General features: G+C 38.9%; 1 protein-coding gene across 3 annotated transcripts in view; it reads left to right on the forward strand.

Moving 5' to 3' along the window:
• The window catches only part of Sap47 (Synapse-associated protein 47kD), a 207,274-nt gene that overhangs the window by 61,395 nt on the left and 126,429 nt on the right, over positions 1 to 19,450 (forward strand). For all 3 annotated transcript variants that reach the window (XM_090379020.1, XM_090379022.1, XM_090379019.1), the window contains exon 3: positions 10,946 to 11,086. In XM_090379020.1, coding sequence (XP_090235146.1) covers positions 10,946 to 11,086 — 141 coding nt within the window. The remainder of the gene's footprint in view (positions 1 to 10,945; positions 11,087 to 19,450) is intronic.

Below are 19,450 nucleotides of genomic sequence, written 5' to 3' on the forward strand. Positions count from 1 at the left end.
TGAGAACGATAATCAAAAGGGACAAAAGACTGATTGGATGGGTCAACCTTGCCCGTCGTTCTTAATCATCCGCTCACTAGTCGGCCTGTGAGTAAATTGTCATTCAAAAACATCTGGAGGGTATTTCAGGATCTCCTAAGACAGTTAAGAGACTTGAATCAGGAGACTTACTATTAGAAACCATAAACCATAGACATTCCGAGAAGCTGTTACAACTCGCAAGCTTTGCTGACATTCCAGTAAAAATATCTCCTCATGCAACTCTTAAATTCATATAAGGATGTGATATCCAGTTGGGATCTATTAAATGTCACCAAGGAAGAAATAACCCAAGAGCTTCAGGGAGAACACGTAATTGAAGCAAGGTGAATGATGATTAATAAAGATAATCAACTTACACCTATCAGAAATATTATTCTCACCTTCAATACATCCAACTTACCCTCTTCTGTAAAAGCAGGTTATTTACTTTGCTGCATCCATTCCTACATTCCAAACCCTTTAAGATGTTGTAAATGCAAAAAGTATGGCCATTCACAAACTGTATGCAAAGGAGTTCCTGACCAGTGTTCATTTCTTCTGCATAGATTTCTAGATTTCTGCCCCAATTGTGGGTCCTCAGATCACATACAAGGTGACTGTACAGCTACAAAAATGACCTGCCCAAATTACAAAAATGACCATCCTGCATATTCTAAGACATGTGAAAAGTGGAAAACAGAAAAAAATAGTAAAATACAAGGTTGAGAACAGAGTCAGTTACCAAGAAGCAAGAAAACTAGTTGCACCTACTATAACCAAAAATATGACCATGCCAATGCTGTGAAAAAGTATCAAACAGCCTCCACTCAAACTGATGTAACAGTTCCCACTAACAAATGAATTTCTGATTGGGCTAGAAATGTTCTTTCTGAGCAACAACCAAGTATATGTAAGAAACATTCCAAGTTCTCTGACCAGGCAAATAATACTCCTCTGACAATACCAGCAGCATCTCCTGCTCCCGTGATAGATACCATATCTCATAGTACAAATGCAAATGTAATGAAAAATATTCAGGAAGATCCCCTTCTAGAAATCTATGCAGAAGAAATGAACACTGGTCAGCCAGTTTTTTTCCAAAAAAAAATAAACCAAAATTGGAACTTCATAAGCCAGTAACCTTCAAAAGGGAGTGAAATACAGCTCCATCAATTAAACACAAATAATGCCTTGTATTTTACAATGGAAATACATTGTATTTTACAATGGAACTGCAGAGGCAGTTCCATTGTAAAATACAATGGATAATATCAGTTAATTAGATCATGAATATCATCTGTGATATTCATGCTCTAATTATCTGATATTATCCAGTTGATATTCATGATCTAATTAACTGATATTATCCAGTTGCCCTTTGTCTTCAGGAAACTTACCTAGCCTCGCAAATTTCTCCTTCGATAAAACACTATTGCTTTTATCAAAGAGATCGTAATACACCACCATGCTGCCCATGGTGGTGTAGCAATCGTAATAAATTCAAAGATCCCAACTAAACATATTCCAGTTCAAACTGAAATAGAAACTGTTGCTGTTCATATAACTTTATGTATTTCAATAACACTTGTCTCAATTTACTTACCACCAAACCATACTTACTCTTTAAAAGATCTTGAAGATCTCTTCATACAGAAACCTCCACCTCTCTGTATATTAGGGGATTTTATGGAACACTACACCTTATGGGGCAATCCTAAACTAGACAGATGTGGTTGACTCATTGAAAGCTTTCTAGAGTCACAAAATCTCAACATACTCAATATTGGTGCACACACTCACATACTGCTCCCAATTGGACATACCTCAGCAATAGATCTCTCAATTTGTTCTCCAGTACTGCTCCCAACCATAGAGTGGTATGTTTTAAATGATCCTATGGGCAGTGACCACTTTTCATATACAATTTTTTTAATATCGAAGACTCCTTCTAACAAACTCCGCAGAAAATGGAAATTCGTGTAAACTGGGCAAAATTTCGATCACAAATCTCTCTTGATGAGGTAAAAATTTAGCTCCAGAATATTGATAATGTAACAGATAACATCATGTTGCATCTCCTAAAAGTGGCCAAGGACACAATACCATTATCAAATCCCCGTGGTCGCAAGCATTATAATTACTGGTGGAATGAGGAATGCACAAAATCAAAGAAAGCAAAAATTAAAGCCTGGAATTTATTTCGGCAATGTCCAAACACAACCAAATTCATTAATTATAAGAAGTTAAGGGCAAAAGCATGTTTTATACAAAGGCAAGCCAAGAAAGAATCCTGGCCCCGTTTTGCATTGACCTTTAACAGAAACACTGATCCCAAAATAATATGGAAAAAAATTAGACAGTTATCTGTTAAGTTTCCTACCATACCTTCTCTAATCCTCTCCTGGAACGGGCAAGACTTATCCAGTCCCTTAGATATTGCTAATGCTCTGGGCAATACTTTTGCTGAAATCTCAGCAGGATCAACTTATTCTATATCATTCCAGTGAATTAAAAACACTAGTGAAAAGCATGCCATTAACTTTTAGGCTGCCCACCGTCCATATAACAAACCTCTGCAATACTCTGAACTTTTGCATGCCATTAGAACAGCCCACAGTGGTGCTGCCGGGCCAGATGAGATTTATTGTGTTATGCTACAACATCTTGATGACAAAGCTTTGCACCTGCTCCTGGTTTTTTTCAATCATATATTTTTAGAAAATGTTTTTCCAGCTTCTTGGCATCACTCTACTGTTTTGGCATTCCTAAAGCCTGGGAAAGATCCAACCAACCCCCATAGCTATAGACTAATATCTCTCAAGCTGCCTGAGCAAAATCCTAGAAAAAATTGTCCGCAGAAGACTCGTCTGGATCATTGAGCCAGAACATCTAATGAGCCACAGTCAATATGTCTTTTGTAAAAATAGGTTATGCTTAGATCTTATGGTCAAGGCTGAATTCACCATTCGAAATGCCTTTGTTAAACGTGAACATCTTGTAATGGTGTGTCGATAGATATAGAGAAGACTTTTGACACCACCTGGTGGCATGGCTTACTTAGTGATCTTTACTCTCTTGGTCTGCAGGGCACCCGTCCTATATTTCTTACATTAGCATTAGTAGAGGCATTTGATGCAAGAAAGCAAGCTTATGCAGCATCAGCCAAAAAAAAAAAAAAAACCACTTCCACTTCACCCCTCTGTTCGTTCAAAATATCTGTCCAGCTGAGCTTTAAACTTATTTAGGCTATCAACTTCCACGACAAGGGATGGAAGTCTGTTCCACCAACCAACCACTCGCTGGCTAAAGGCAAATTTCCGCACGTCTATCTTACATCTGTCTTTCTTCAATTTGAATTTATGCCCTCTCAGGTGATTATTCTGAGCGAGAGGAAGAATCCCATCAGCATTGAGCATGCTCAAACCATTCAATGCTTTATACACCTCTATCAGATCACCTCGCTGGTGCCTAGTCTCCAGACACTGTAATTTGCAAAACTTAAGCCTTTCTTCGTAAGAGCACCCCCTTTGTTCCATTCACTAATCTTGTTGCCCTTCTCTGTACTCGTTCCAGCAGCTCTACATCCTTCTTGAAATGAGGCCTCCAGACCTGTATACAGTACTCTAGGTGTGGCCTGACCATTGCCTTATACAAGGGAATAATCACCTCCTTATCCCTGCTAGAAAAATTCCTATATATCATTGACAATACACCATGAGCTACTCTTGTATCCCATCTGCACTGCTCAGAGAACTTCATATCTGCCTGCACAACCACCTTCAGGTCCCTTTCATTCTCTACCACTGTCAGTGTAGTAACACAGAGTTGATACGTTGCTCTGGGGTTGCTGTTTCCCATGTGTAGTACTTTACATTTGTCAATGTTAAACTTCATTTGCCACCTCTCAGCCCATCTGCTCAACCTTTCCAGATCCTGTTGCAGCAGCATAGTGTCAGTAGTGTCCTTGACAACCCTGCCAACCTTTGTATCATCTGCAAACTTAGACATTAAGCTTGATATACCATCATCAATATCATTTATAAATACAGAAAACAATAATGGACCCAACACTGAGCCCTGAGGGACACCACTAATAACATTAGTCCACGATGAGCAGTGTCCATTGATTACCACTCTCTGTCTTCTCCCCCTCAACCACCCCTTTATCCATAGCAGCAATTTGCCTCCAATGTCACACTGCTCCAATTTGTGTAGCAGTCTTCCATGTGCAACAGTATCAAAAGCCTTTCTAAGATCCAAGTATATAATATCAAAGCTATTCCCTGCATCCAGTTCTTTTGTGACTGCATCATTGTATCCAATCAAATTGGTCAGGCAAGACTTCCCCTTAACAAAACCATGCTGTGTCCGAGCTATAACTGAAGACTTGTCTAAATGATCCTGCAGTGCTTCTTTAACCAGTGCTTCCATTAATTTTCCTGGAACAGAATTTAAGCTCACAGGTCTATAATTACTTGTGTCAGCCTTTGATCCTCCTTTGTGAATTGGGGTCACATTTGCACATTTCCAGTCTATGGGTACCTCCCCTGAGTCCAAGGAAGCTCTCATAATTATGGCTAAGGGTTTGCTTTCTTCCTTTGCTGCCTCCTTTAATATAACTGGATAGATCCCATCCACCCCGGGTGCCTTTCTTGTGTTTATCTTCAACAGTTTCTCCTCCACTTTACTCTTAGTTATTACAAAATTCTCTAGCTTACTGCTAGAGTTGAATACACCTCTGGCTTTCCCCTCGCTAAATAACTCCTCATGTGTGAATGTGGATGCAAAATATTCATTTAGTTTGTTGGCTACCTGAGCAGGATCATCAACAGTTGACCCATCAATATCAAGTGGACCAATCTGATTCATCCCCTTCCTTCTAGAGTTTACATAAGTAAAGAACTCTTTGCTGTTTTTCTTTGCATCCCTTGCCAAAGATTTCTCGTACTCTGCCTTCGCCTGCCTAACCTCCTTTGTAACTTGGTTACAGATCAACTTGTATCTATCATAGGCTTCTGTGTCATGTGTTAATTTGTATGTATCCCATGCATGTTTCTTCTCTGCCATATGCCTCATCAGTTCATCTGACATCCATTTAGGCCTAAACCTTGAACAATATTTCTTAGTTGGTATGTAAAGCCTAGTAGCTTCCAAGATAAGTTCTTTGAATACTTCCCATTTTGCATTTGCTGTTGGTAACATCATCAGTTGGTCCCACTGTATAGAATTTAAATAGTGTCTCAGTCCATCGTAGTCGCCTTTACGAAAGCAATAACCCTTCCCTTTACCCCTAATGGTAGTTACCTCTTTGAGTAAATCCCACTTCAGCACACTGTGATCACTGCCACCTAGTGGTTCATTTATCTGCTGATTCTTAATGCATGAAGAATCACTGCTGATAATCAAATCAAGAGTATTCCTCCCTCTAGTTGCCTTCCGAACATGCTGATGTAGAAAACAATCATCCAATAAATCCACAAAAGCCAGTGTGTGAGTGACCAGCCCCCAAATTCCAGTCAATATCTGGGAAATTAAAATCTCCCATTATAAGACTCTCTGATTTACTGGCCCACTCTATTTCCCTGTACAGTTTCTTATTATACTCATCAGAGTCATTAGGACTATAGCACACTCCTACTCTCAATTTTGATCTCCCAATGCTTATGTCACACCAAACTGACTCGACACTGCACTGTCCAGCGATGTCCACTGGCTTCACTTCCTTGGATTTTATCTATTTCTTAACTAATAGCATAACCCCTCCTCCCTTCCTATCCAGTCTATCCTTTCTGTAGACATTGTACTCCCCAAATTCCAGTTCTGCATTCCTTATATCTGTGTGACACCAAGTCTCTGATATCCCAACAACATCTGCCTTTGATGTTTTGAGCAATACCTCAAATTCATCAAATTTATTTACTAAACTCCTAGCATTGGTGTACACACAAGTATACATGCACCTATTTCTATTCTTAGCTACCCTAACACAACCCATGTGTTTACTTGTACCGCAATAGCTCCCAGCAGTTTCTGAAATATCATGCATCTTGTTTTTCAGGCTTCTGCTCATTCCAATAGAAGCAGTGCAAGAATCTCTTTCACCTCTGCCAGTGGCTACTGTTAATCTATTCGTCTTTGTATCCCCCCAAGCTAGCAGTTTTCCAACCCACCTAACACTGCCTCGATAGCATCAGCAAATATTCTTGCACCCTTTCTATTTAAGTGTATCTCATCCCTGTAGAAGCAATCTCTCCTGTTAACAAGTATAGTCTGGGTTGAAAAATATTCTACCCCTTGAGCCTTGCACAACTTTCCAGGGCCGAATTGATCGACAAGGCTCTCATCATATACTCCCTCCTATCGTGTCTGGGCAGAATTGCAGACACTTTCAAATTCAACCCTATTTCACGGCTTTTTTTTCAACAGTGACCTGTACTTATTAAGCAATTCTGCTGGTCTCCTACTCTCGATATCATTAGTGCCAACGTGTACAACTTTTTTGTTCAGAACTTCCTACATACTAGATCATTTCAAGTTGAATACCAACGTGCCCTCTCCGCAACATTCATGCAGGAAGAAGGTGTTCCACAGGGATCAGTTCTGAGTGCCACTCTTTTTGTTCTTAGAATAGATTCCATCACCAGACAGCTTCCAAATACAGTTGAGACACCTTTATGCAGATTACCATTCCCAAAATATGAGATCTATTGAATGGCACCTTCAGATATCACTGAATAAAATACAACAGTGGGCCAGCCTCAATGGCTATCGACTCTCGCAGCAGAAAACAGTTGCTATCCATTTTTGTAGGCAAAGCAAACTTCATCTGGATCCTGAACTTCAAATTTGTAATGTCTGCATCCCGGTCACTAATAACATCACATTTCTAGGATTAATCCTTGACAACATAAATTTTATAGACCATATTAAAAATGTACGTACTTCTTGTCTAAAAAAGTTAAACATACTCAGAGCTTTATCCGTTCAAACATGGGGATGCAGATTGTACCTATCTGCTTTGGCGATATAGGGCATTAATCAGATCCCACCTTGATTCTGTCAGAACGAATGCATTACGCTGGCTTGATCCCATTCAACACAGTGCTTTGAGGATTGCACTTGGTGCTTTCAGAACATTGCCCACACAGTCTAAATTGACGCTCACAAGCCCCCACGAGGCGCCTCCGTAGCCAGGTGGGAAGGAGCAGCAGTGCGTAGCACACGCTTCTTGATTAGACTGGGGTTCGAGTCCGTCACCACCAAATACGGAGGATGCGGAAAGGTCAGGGAATGACCACCGCATATCATGGAGCAATATGGCCTTAGTTGCTAATGCTCCTAAAATCCAAATAACAAGCACAAACAACAAGCACAAGCCCCCACTAACTTTACATAGGAAAACACTGTTACTAAAGTATGCTGTTAAGATACAAAATTGTGCCTTGCATCCCATTCAGTCATACTTTTTCAATTCACCTTCAGAAAACCTTTACAGAAATAAACCTAGCATAGTAAAACCAGCTAGTCTTCGTCTTCTTGAACTGTCACAGGATTGGAATGTTTCCATCCATTCCGTACAACAGATAGCAACTTACTCTCAACCACCATGGACTCTTCTTCTTGTACTGACCTGTGACACTTACCTCTGTCAATGGGGAAAGAATTTTTTTAAAAGCATCAAATGTCAGACAACTTCATGCAGCTCACACTCAAAGATATACTGATTTTCCCCCAATTTATACAGATGGCTCTAAATCTAATGCAAATGTTAGAACAGCAGCAGTGTTTTCAAATATAATTATTCAGCAACCTTTCCTTATGAATTCAGTATCTTCTCAGCTGAATTATATGCAATCAAACTAGCTTTAGAAAATCTGACTGTTCTTTAAAATCTGTTATTTACGCTGATTCCCTCAGCTCAATTATGGCATTATCTTGTTCATCAGTCTAGATGAAATTAGAAACTTATTGTTACAAATTGAAAAGCACCATCAGCTGGTCACCTTCTGTTGGATTCTGGCACATTTATTATTAGCCATGGGGTGCAAGGAAGCCTGAGGCTTATGCTGCACCGGCCAAAAAAAAAAAAAAAAAAATTCCCTATTACCCTGAGAGAGAGAGAGAGAGAGAGAAAGAAAGAAAAGTAGAAAGGGAAGAATGATGATATCCAGCTCAGGACCCTGGATGTGCCAAGCCCATACTCACTAGATGTGAGCGTCTGGGGGTATTCTGGCCAATGAACTGGCTGATAAAGATGCAAAAAATCCAACTACCTTAGATTTAACCAATATCCCTGTTCTGGCATCAGACTGTGCAGGAACAGGGATATTGGTTAAATTCAGGCTGCATGCCTGTCAGAATGGACAGCACTCTGGCACTTGCAGACTAATAATAAACTTTCAGTTTAAACAGGATCCGAAAATTTTGCACTCCAGTGTCCATACATCGAGATGAGAAGGAGTAGTCCTTTCAAGAGCAAGAATAGGTAATACCCATCTGACCCACACCATTTACTCACAGGAGATGATCCACCACGGTGTCCACATTTTTCTTTAATTCTGACTGTGAAACATATTCTGATTGACTGTCCCTACTATAAAGAAGACAGAACTTCAACCTTGCTATCACTTGTTAATCTTTGTAAATCAATAACTCTAGAAAATCTCATTGGTGACAAGGCAAATATTTCTGAATTATTTAACTTCCTCAGGCAAACTGGACTTTTTAATAATTTCTGATTTCAGATTTTTTTCTGTCACAGATTAAAAATTTCTAATTTTTTTATATAATAAATGAATAGGCACATTATAGCTATAGCGGCTTATGCACCATTAACCCCCCCCCATAACAACTATATTACAGAAGTAAAGTTAACAAGCCAATTTCCCCTATAATTGTTACCCATTTCCCATATGGCACCCTCACTATCTCTGCAATAAGTTGCTTCAGTCGTGTGTTATTTCAAACAGCAGTTCCCTATCTCAAGAGAGAGAAGTGTTGTGTGAAGTGGTGCATTAGCAAGGTGTGTGAAGATAGTGAATGCTCTGTGTTCAGCAGTACTTGTTCATCAAGAAAGTATTTATTGCAAGCTAAAACATTATGACCACCTACCTAATAATGATATTGGTCCTCCACGTGCAGCCAAAACAGCTCATACCCAGCGAGGCATGGACACTACAAGATTTCTAAATGTGTCTTGTGGTATCTGGTACCAACACGTAACCAGCAAATCCTTTAACTCCTGTAAGGTCTGTAGTTGAGATGCTGCAGGTCAAGTTGCTGTTCCAACACAAACCACGGATGCTCGATGGTATTGATGTCTGGGAAATTTGGAGGCCAGGGCAATATCTGAAAGTCTTCCTCATGGTTCCATGAACCAGTCTCAAACAGTCCGGGCTGTGTGGCTTGGCACATTATCGTGCTGAAAGACTCCACTGCCAGAGGGGAAGACCATTGCCATGAAAGGGTGTACTCTGTCAGCAGTGATGTTTAGGTAGGTGGTAGACATCAGAGTGCTCGGTACATGGATGACTGCCAGGTGGGCAGGAGCAGCGATGCGTAGCACACGCTTCTTGATTAGACCGGTGTTCGAGCCCGTGACCACCAAATACGGAGGATGCGGAAAGGTCAGGAATGACCACCGCATATCCCCGGAGCAATATGGCCTTAGTTGCTAATGCTCCTAAAAACCAAATTACAGCAAAATGGATGACTGGACCTAGGGTATCCCAGCAGAACATCGCCCAAAGAACACCACCACCACCACTGCTTATTTTTGTCCCACGGTGCATCTAGGTGTTATCACTTCGCCAGATAAATGACACACACGTACCCGGCCGTCCATATGGTGCAACAGGAAACGTGATTCGTCGGACCAGACAACCTTCTTCCAATCACTCAAGGTCCAGTTTCGATGCTTGCATGTCCATTGTAGGTGCTGTTGCTGGTGAACCATGGTTAGCATGGGCACTCGGAGTGGCCTGCGGCTACACAGTCCCATTTTCAGCAGGGTTCGATGTACTGTGTGTTGTGACACATTATTCCTGTCACCAGCATTCCAATTACCGGCGAGTTATGCCACGGTCACCCTTGTGTTGCCACGTACCATCTGGGAGAGCTTTCGCTCACCTCGAGCATCAATGAGCTGTTGTCATCGAACACCTCGCCGGTGGTTCGTGGGTTCTCCCTTCTCGGACCATTTTCAGTGGGTACAAACCACAGCTGACCGTGAGCATCCCACCAGCCGTGCTGTTTTGGGTATGCTCTGACCTAGTCTAGCCATTACAATTTGGTCTTTGTCAAACTCACTTAAGTCTGCTGTCTGTCCCATCTGAAGAACAAGGGTAATACTGATTAACGGAACTCAGCATCAGGTGTTTTTTATACCGTGTCCCGACCTGCGCACGTGCTGTAGTTCACCTGCAATTGCTTCAGTTTGCATAACGACTTGCTGGTCATAATGTTTTGGCTCATCGGTGTAAGTGCATGCATGCAATGCTAAGGCAAGTTGGAGAAGCCTTAGCCTTTGTGGAGATCTGTGACATTACAGAGCACTCCATATTCATTGAGTTGTTGTGGATTGCAAGCCTAGAATAGGAAAAAGCCTCGTGTTCAATTAACATTAGTTTGATGGTAGGAACATGTGTGAGTATCTCGGTAATTGATATTCGGATTGGTAAAAATGGGTAAAATATTGAACAAATAATGAACAAATTGAACTGGAAAACAAAAAAAAATTCCTTTTTAAATGAGAAAAAATACATTAAGTTTAGGAAGCATTTTTTGGGAACAGATGCTGAAATTAGGTAGGAAAACATCTTAAATGGGATCCATTGTATGTTCAGAAATATAATTTAAAGAATTTTATTTCATTTTACCTGACAGATTTATTTTTGTTGTTGAGATTTAATGTTTCATTTTACAGAGTATACTAGCTGATTTTAATAAGGAACAAGAAGCCTTTGTAAATAGCAAAAATTCCAAAGACAAAGAAACAGGGAATCCACCATGGGCTGGATGCGAAGATGAAGAAGGAGTAAAGCAACAGATTTTGTCTCTTTCAGCGGTGTGTAGCCTACACTGTTTTACTCAGTTATATGTAAAGATGTTTGAACGCTAAACAACACATAAAATAATCAAATAATTAATTATAATATATTTTTAATAATATTTTATTAGAGTTAATAAAAGATTTTGAGATTGCAATTCTAAATATGTATTTTATGGTTATTTTTCTAACAGAATTTCTTTTATAGTATGTTTTTACATTGCACTGTAGTAAGTTTGAATCTGCACTTTCACAGAGGAAAGTCAGACTTTGTGGTACAAGTGACCCCTGCTTAATGCTGATAATTCATTTCAGAAAAACTGAGCGCTAAGTGAATCTGTGCTAAGCGAGCGGCGCATTACCATAAGGTTACATATGTATTTGTGAGTTGCAGTCAGTGCCATAGGATATTTCCTAATCAACAGTAGTGAAAAGATGCACAAATGTCGGTCAAAATATTTAATATTCAAATATTTGTACATATAAAATACTCTGCATTACATACGTATGTAATTATGTGGTTACGTATCAAAATTAAACTTAAAATTCCAATTAAAATCGTGAATTTAATTGATCTAAATTGATTTTAATTGATTTAATTTAATTGATGAATTTTAATGAAAAATGTGTCGATTTTGGGTTATACTTTGGCCCTCTTCCTGGTAAACTAAGAAGGCTCACCTTCTTGAGCTTTCTGAATTTATTTTACAAAATTATGAGGATTGATTTCTGATCTTAATGATATTAATTTTCTTCTAAATTTCATATGACTTGTTGCAGCCTCAATACTTTCCATTTTTTTAAGATGTTATTTCATTTGCTCTGTTATTCCATGTTAGACTGCTCAATCTAGATTCTCTTCTTTTGAACTGCTGACTTAACATCTCCCCATTTTGTTTTATTAAGTTTATTAGCTGCCTTTATTGTTCTTGTCACATCACAATCATACATATTCATTATTTTTTTCAAACTTCTTTTTCTTTGGTCCTTAGCTGGCAGTTGGGGGAGGCGGTTGGCCACGCAACCAGTATGCTGCTGTAGGTGCCGCAGGGTTTCGGACTTGCTCTGTGATGTTCTTCCATACCTTACGATCCATGGCTTCAGTCCTGGCCCGGTTAAGGTCGAGACGTCGGCTCTTCAAGTCATCTTCCACTTGCTTGGCCCACGTTTTCCTAGGCGCGGTCCGTTGGATGCTCCATTGGGTGGGTCGTTGTCTCCAAAGGAGTGTGGATGGTATTCTGTTCGTGCCCATTCTACATACGTGGCCAAACCATCTGAGCCTTCGCTTCTGGATTTGGTCGGCAATGGTTGGTTGCTGTTGGCATCTGGCGCGGATGGTATCATTAGTGATGCGGTCGCGAAGTGAGATGCCCAAGATCTGCCGCAGGCATCGCATTTGGAATACCTCAAGTTTGTTCAAATCTAACCTGAGACAAATCCATGTTTCCGATCCGTAAAGAAGAATGGGCAGGATCAAAGTCCGGAAGAGTCGGATTTTAGTCTTTGTGGAAATGTTGGTCCTCTTCCACAGACACCATTTGAGCGAGGCGAACGCAGTGGCCGCCTGTCCAATTCTGCTGTGGATTTCCATGGTGGATGCAACTTTTTCAAACTATTTTCTATTAATAAGGTTATTCTTTTTGGTGACTTTAATTCATATTTTCTCAAATGGATGTGATATTCTAATTATGAGGGTAATCCCAAAAATAATGTACACAATTTTTTTTAAAAATCATAAACCATTTATTTTTAAAATTTAACAATATTATACTCCTTCAGTGTAATCTCCTGCCTTTTCAACAACTGATCCTATTTTTTTGGATGTCTTTGGATACCTATTAGTGAGTGGTTTTTTTGTCAGTCAGTTTCTGATGTATTTCCAAATTGTTGTTTTATAAGTTGTCTGCAGAGAGGTTCTTTCAAATTTTGGAATAGGTCGTAGCCTCACGGATTCTTATCCATATTGTAGGATAGGTGAATAACCTCCAACCTGTAAATTTTCAACAGTCCTTTCATGCACCTGGAGACGCGAGGTCTCACAAGTGTGTAATGTTTTTTTTTTTTGCAATTTGCAGAACTGAAGCCTTTCTAAGTAAGAGCACCCTTTTGTTCCCCTTACCAATCTGGTTGCCTTTCTCTAGAGCCTTCCTAAAGTGAGGCCTCCAGACCTGTATACAATACTCAAGGTGTGGCCTTAAGGCCTTGTACTAAGGGATAATCCTCCTTATACATATGAGCAAAGTTTCTGTATGTCATTGACAAAACCCCATTAGCTGTCCTGGCAGCACACCTGCACTTCTAGAGAATTTCATATCTGACTGCACAATTATCCCCAAGTATTTTTCATTTTCTACTACCCTGAGTGTAGTACCACACAATTGATCAGTTATTCTGAGATTACTGCTACTCATATGCAGTACCTTGCATTTGTCAATGTTAAACTTCAACTGCTATTATTCAGCACATTGACCTAATATTTCTAAATCTTGTTGCAGTAACATACCATCATTACTGGGTGCCTCCGTAGCCAGGTGGGCAGGATAAGCAGTGCGTAGCACACGCTTCTTGATTAGACCAGGGGTCGAGCTTGTAACCACCAAATACGGAGGATGCGGAAAGGTCAGGAATGACCATTGCATATCCCCGGAGCAATATAGCCTTAGTTACTAATGCTCCTAAAAACCAAATAACAACAACCATCATTACTGTTGTTAACTGGCCCAAAGCAGCCCAATGTGATTCAACCCCTTCCTTCTTTCTTGGCATTCTTTGCTAGAGACGTCTCAGAATCTGCCTTAACTTTCCTAATTTCCTTCGCAACTTTATTACAGACTAATTTATATCTACCATAGACTTCTCTATCACCTGATAATTTATATGCATCCCATGCACTTTTTTTTCTCTGCCACACATCTCAATAGTTCATCTGACATCCATTTAGGTCTTAGTCTTGAACAGTATTTCTTTATTGGTATGAAAAGCCTAGTAGCTTATTTTGATTACTTCCCTGAATGCTTCCCACTTAGAATTTGCTGTTGGTAACATCATCAGTTGGTCTCACTGCATAGAATTTAAAAACTGAGACCACTGTAGTCACCCTTACAAAGCAAAAGCTTTATCCTTGACAGTAGTTATGTCTTTAATTAAATTATATACAGTGAAACTTCCCTTTAACGGACAGCCATGGGGAACGAAAATGTGTCCGTTAGAGAGAAGTGTCCGCTAACAAGAAGTCTGAGGGAGAAAAAAAAAAAAGAGATAAAGGAAAATTGTTAAACGTTTAATGTTAAATTAAATTATATACAGATTTTGCACAATATTTTTGTAAATAATATACATACAATTGTGCTATGCATATTATGAATTTATCTTAAGAAAAATACATACAGTAATCACTTATTTTCTTCTGCACCTTCTTCCGGCTGATAATTTTGTTTTCAACATTTGTTTGGAGTGAAGAAACCATCGAAAGTCCTTCAGTATCTTCTTCAGCGGCGAAAAACATTTTTAAACAATTAATTTGTATGAGCGCTTCTTCTGTTTTCATCAGTGGTTCGTCGTTAATATGTTCTTTGGCAGAATGACCTTCCATTTCTTCATCCTCATGAGGAACTTCTTGAAAAATATCGATGATAATGTCGTTGATATCTATAGCACCATCTTCTATAGTGAGGTTCGAGTCTATATCTTTGTAGCCAGGGTCACTTGTAGCTGAAGTATCGTACATTATCAATAGATGTTGAAGTTCTTGTTCTTCTTGGTGCTCCACATTGCTGTTCACAACTTCAATTTTTGCGTTTGAGAAGCCAGACTTTACAAAACAGTTCACGACAGTTTGTTTTCTAATTGCGTTTACTGAAGAGGAAATCCATTGAATTGCATCTAGGATGCTGATTTTCTTTGCAAGGTCACTTGCATATGTTACATCGTTCATGTTTGCAATGAGATGTCTTAAAACACATTTTCTGTAGTAAAGTTTAAAATTTTTTATTATGCCTTGATCCAAGGGCTGACACTCTGCAGATGTGTTTGGTGGCAGAAAAATGATTTGAATGTTGTACAATTCAATGTGCAGGTGAGATGCAGCATTATCCACGAAAAGAATAATTTTTCTGTTTTGACGAATCATGTTTTGGTTAAAGTGACTTATCCATTCGCTCATGATATCTCGTGTCATCCACGTTTTTTTATTAGACTTCCAGTCAACATTCAAAAGATTCAACTTTATGCCCTTGAAACAATGAGGATTTTGTGGGTTTCCTATAACAAGATGTTGTTCAAAGTCTCGCAGCATATTTGTACACAATAGTACAGTCAAGCGTTCCTTAGAAATTTTTCCGCCCTGGCACTTTTCGTTTTTTAGACTCATTGTTTTTTCAGGAAGAGCTTTAAAAAACAACCCTGTTTTGTCACAGTTGTAAATGTTCTTAGCTTCAAAATCACGACATAAATCTTCCAATTTGACGGTCCACTCTGTTACAACCCCAGTATCAACAGATCCACCTTCACCACTTACAGTTTTCCAAGAAATTTTATGCCGAGTTTTGAACTTGGCTAGCCATCCCACAGAAGCTTTGAACTCATTTACTCCCATAGATTTCGCAACCTCCAAAGCCTTTTCCCTAATAATAGGCCCATTAATGGGAATTTCCGTGTTGCCAAAATTGTTTGAGCAGTTCATTTTTTTTCTTTAGGACGTCGCTTACCTGCGTCTTCCCGATTTTGAATCTTGCAGCGAGATTGCGAACACTATTTTTTTGCCGATCATACGCATTAATGAGTTCGACTTTATCTTTTAAAGTTAAATGTTTACGAGAAGACATTGTGCACTTCACACGACACTGAACAAAACTGAAAACTGAAAAGACGAAAGGCCGACCATATTCCTCCCCCCCTGCACACACCGAATTCATCAGAAGTTTTACACGTGCCTTAAAATTCTTGAAAAAGGGTTTAGAACTGCGACGTAAACCTTGATAAAAGATTCTCTGAATGCTTGCTGGAATTCAGAGAATCGGAAATAGAAAATAAACACACGATTGAGGCAATACGTGGAAGAAAAGTTCCTAGAAAAAGGGCCATAAGCTCGCCCGCTGTCCGTTATGGGGGGATCAAATTAAGTGCTAATCTAAACGAAACAGTGCAGATTGCCTGTCTGCGTCCGTTACAGAGAATGTCCGCTAGACAGAAGCTGCAAACACGTTAAAACCAATAGAGCTGAGTTGGGGAATTTGAAAATGTCCGTTGTAGAGAGATGTCCATTAACGAGAGGTGTCTGTTAGAAGTTTCACTGTATTAGTATACACTGATCACTGCCACCCAGTAGGTGTTTTTACCTTCAAATGCATGTGGAATCACTTCTAGTTAATGCATGTGGAATCACTGTTGATAACCAAATCAATCGTATTGCTTCCTCTTTTATCTCTCTAACATTCTACTGTAGAAAACAGTCATCCAAGACATCTACAAAAGTCTTGCTAGTGTGTGAGTGACCAATCCACAAATTCCAGTCAACATCTTGGAAGTTAAAATTCCCCATTATAAGATATTCTGGTTTACTGGCTCAATCTATTTCTCTATGTAGCTGTTTGGTATATTCACAACAAACTGACTTAATGGATGCACTGCCCTAGATTTAATATGCTTCTTAACTAAGAGCATAAACCCTCCAACCCTCCTGTCTGCCCTGCCTGTATAGATTATACTCCTCGTAGTAAAATTCAGCATCATCACCTATGTCTGAGTGACACTGTCTCCGCTATCCCTACAATGTCTTCATTAGTGTACATGCACATGTTCTTACTTTTAGTTACCCTTACACAGCCCATGTATTCACTGGTTCCATGATGACCCACAGGAAGGCTTGAAATCCAAGACCCATTAGTTTCCAGGCTGCATTTTCGAATAGAAGCCGTGCAAGAATCACCTTCATCTCTGCCTGCAGCTCTATAGTTAATCCATTAGTCTCTGTAACCCCCCCTCCCCAAGTTATGTTTTCAGACTCTCTTATCACTGCCTCGATATATGAAATATTCTTGCACTATTTAAGTGTATCCCATCCCTATAAAAACAGTTTCTCCTGTTAACAACATGTTAAAAAAAAATTCTACTCCATGGGCTTTGCATATCTATGGCGAATTGATTGACAAGTCTCTCAACATGTCCTATCTTGTCTGGGCAGAATTGCAGATACTTTCAAATTGAATCCTAAATATCACTTTTTCCCGACATTGCTCTGTATTTGTTAAGTAAATCCTCAGATCTCCTACTCTTAATAGCATTAGTGCAAACATGTACAACAATATCATCACCAAAAATTTGTGCTCTTAAAAGATATCTGCTCTACAATGTTATCTACTTTTGTCCTTAGATATACTCTAGTCCTACTCCAACGTATTAATGTATTTTCATTCTTTTCACAATACAATGTCTACTTTTTAGTTTCTGATGTTGATCCAATACGGAAGTAGCTGTTATGTGAACTCTGTTTCCATCTAACTCCAGTCAGTTTCAGATCTGGATGATCTGCTCTTCAACTAGGAACTTCCACCAGTTTTTCATGCATGCTGTTTGAACAAACGTTACGGTGTTCATCCTCTCATGGTGCACTATAACCATAGAAGCTGATGCGCCAGTAAAATATCCAAACCAATCAACCAACCAGTCATCCTCTCAACTGTTCTACAAATAATTCAATATTAATTAGTTACCAAGACTTCTAGAATTTATTCTACAGTGTAATGTTTTCAGCCTTAATCCTTTGTGGTTCAATGTCATGCCCAGCATGATATTGTAAAATTCCACTTCCATTCCAGCAATTACGAATTTGTTTCCCAGCACTGTACTGGTGCAGTTATTGTGCTGCCATCTATTTACATTTCATATGAACAATCTGAAAAGTTAAATCCATATTTATTGATGTTTATATTTAATAATTAAGCAGATGTGGCATTGTTTTTTTAATCCTCTTTCAGTAGGATGTTGTGATGCCGAGAATGTTGCCATTTCCAATTATGAAATTAGTTCTCACTGTACTGACTGTACGTGAGATTACTGTACTGCAATCTATTTATACTTCCCATAAAGAATCTGATAAACTAAATCTATGTTTATATTCAATTGTTAACTGCAGGTAGTGGTTTTTTTTTTTTTTTGTCTTGAAATCTGGATGTCTCAACCAGTTCAACCATCGGCATTTCCGATTATAAAATTTCTTTTCCTGGTGTACTATTATTTATTATATTTCATGTAAACAATCTGAAAAACTAAATCACTGTTTATATATAGTAGTTAATAGCTGGCAGTGTTTTTTTTTTTGTTTATGTCCTTCCCACATCCAATGTAGAAACCAGTGCAACTTCAGCATTTCTGATTATAAAATCTGTTTTCCTGATTTACTGCCATCTCATTATACTTCACATAAATGATCTGAAAAACTAAGTGGATGCTTACTTGATCTTTATATTCAATTGTGAATGACAGGCTGCATTGGTTTTTTTTTTTTTTTTTTTCAGTGTAGAAATCATGATGTAACTTATACTCTGTGTTAGAGTGAAGTATTTAGACGTGCTGACAAGATGTTGTAAATGGCCTTTCTGATGGTAAAATTGAGAAATTATTAGACCTTCCTGAAGAAATTGAGGTGAAAAAAGGAAACTTACAAATAAGATAGTTTCTGACTGTTCCATATGGTGCGACTGGGTTTAGGTTTTACTAAATAAACTAAAGGAAATTTTTGGAGTTATTATCACTGTGGGACTAAATAAAAATTTATACAAAATTTGTATGAAGTAATATTGGTGTAAGAATGGGCAGACAGGATTAAATTTTTCAAGCATGTATTTAGCAGGGGGAGCTCCCCCCTACTATTTCTTGAGTTGGCAAAATGCGATTTGGAAATGCGATTGATGGAAATTTCTCGTTGATAAAAATACCTCAAATTTATCATTTCGTTGTTTCCTTTTAACTTGAAAGACTTCTGACAAAGGATCTGTTTGTATATTCGCAGTCCCCTGAAAAAGTCACGTATTGCATTTATTTTCCCAGTTGTGCATAGATTCGGGCGCCGGAGGCAATAGCCGTACAAAAGAATGGACGACTAGGTTCTTGATATATTTTCATAGCCGTAGATCACTTACGGTCAAAATTCAGAACTGCATTTTTTTGGAGACTATTTAATTTATTTCTTTTGGTAAATTGAGGGAATTAACACGTTTATGTGCGTGTAAGTGGACAGAAGGTGGTGAGTGTCTTAAGCCATATGCGGAAGGACCTGAAATGAAAGGAAATAGAACCAAAGAATTGGCAATATGGGCTTTGGGTACTTGAGAAATTTTATGATGAAATGCACCACTTGTAATCTTCCAAAGCACCACGTTTGGC

The sequence above is a fragment of the Mastigoproctus giganteus genome, chromosome 8, assembly GCF_048544385.1.
Source record: "Mastigoproctus giganteus isolate SK-2022 chromosome 8, ASM4854438v1, whole genome shotgun sequence".
Taxonomy (NCBI): Eukaryota; Metazoa; Arthropoda; class Arachnida; order Uropygi; family Thelyphonidae; genus Mastigoproctus; species Mastigoproctus giganteus.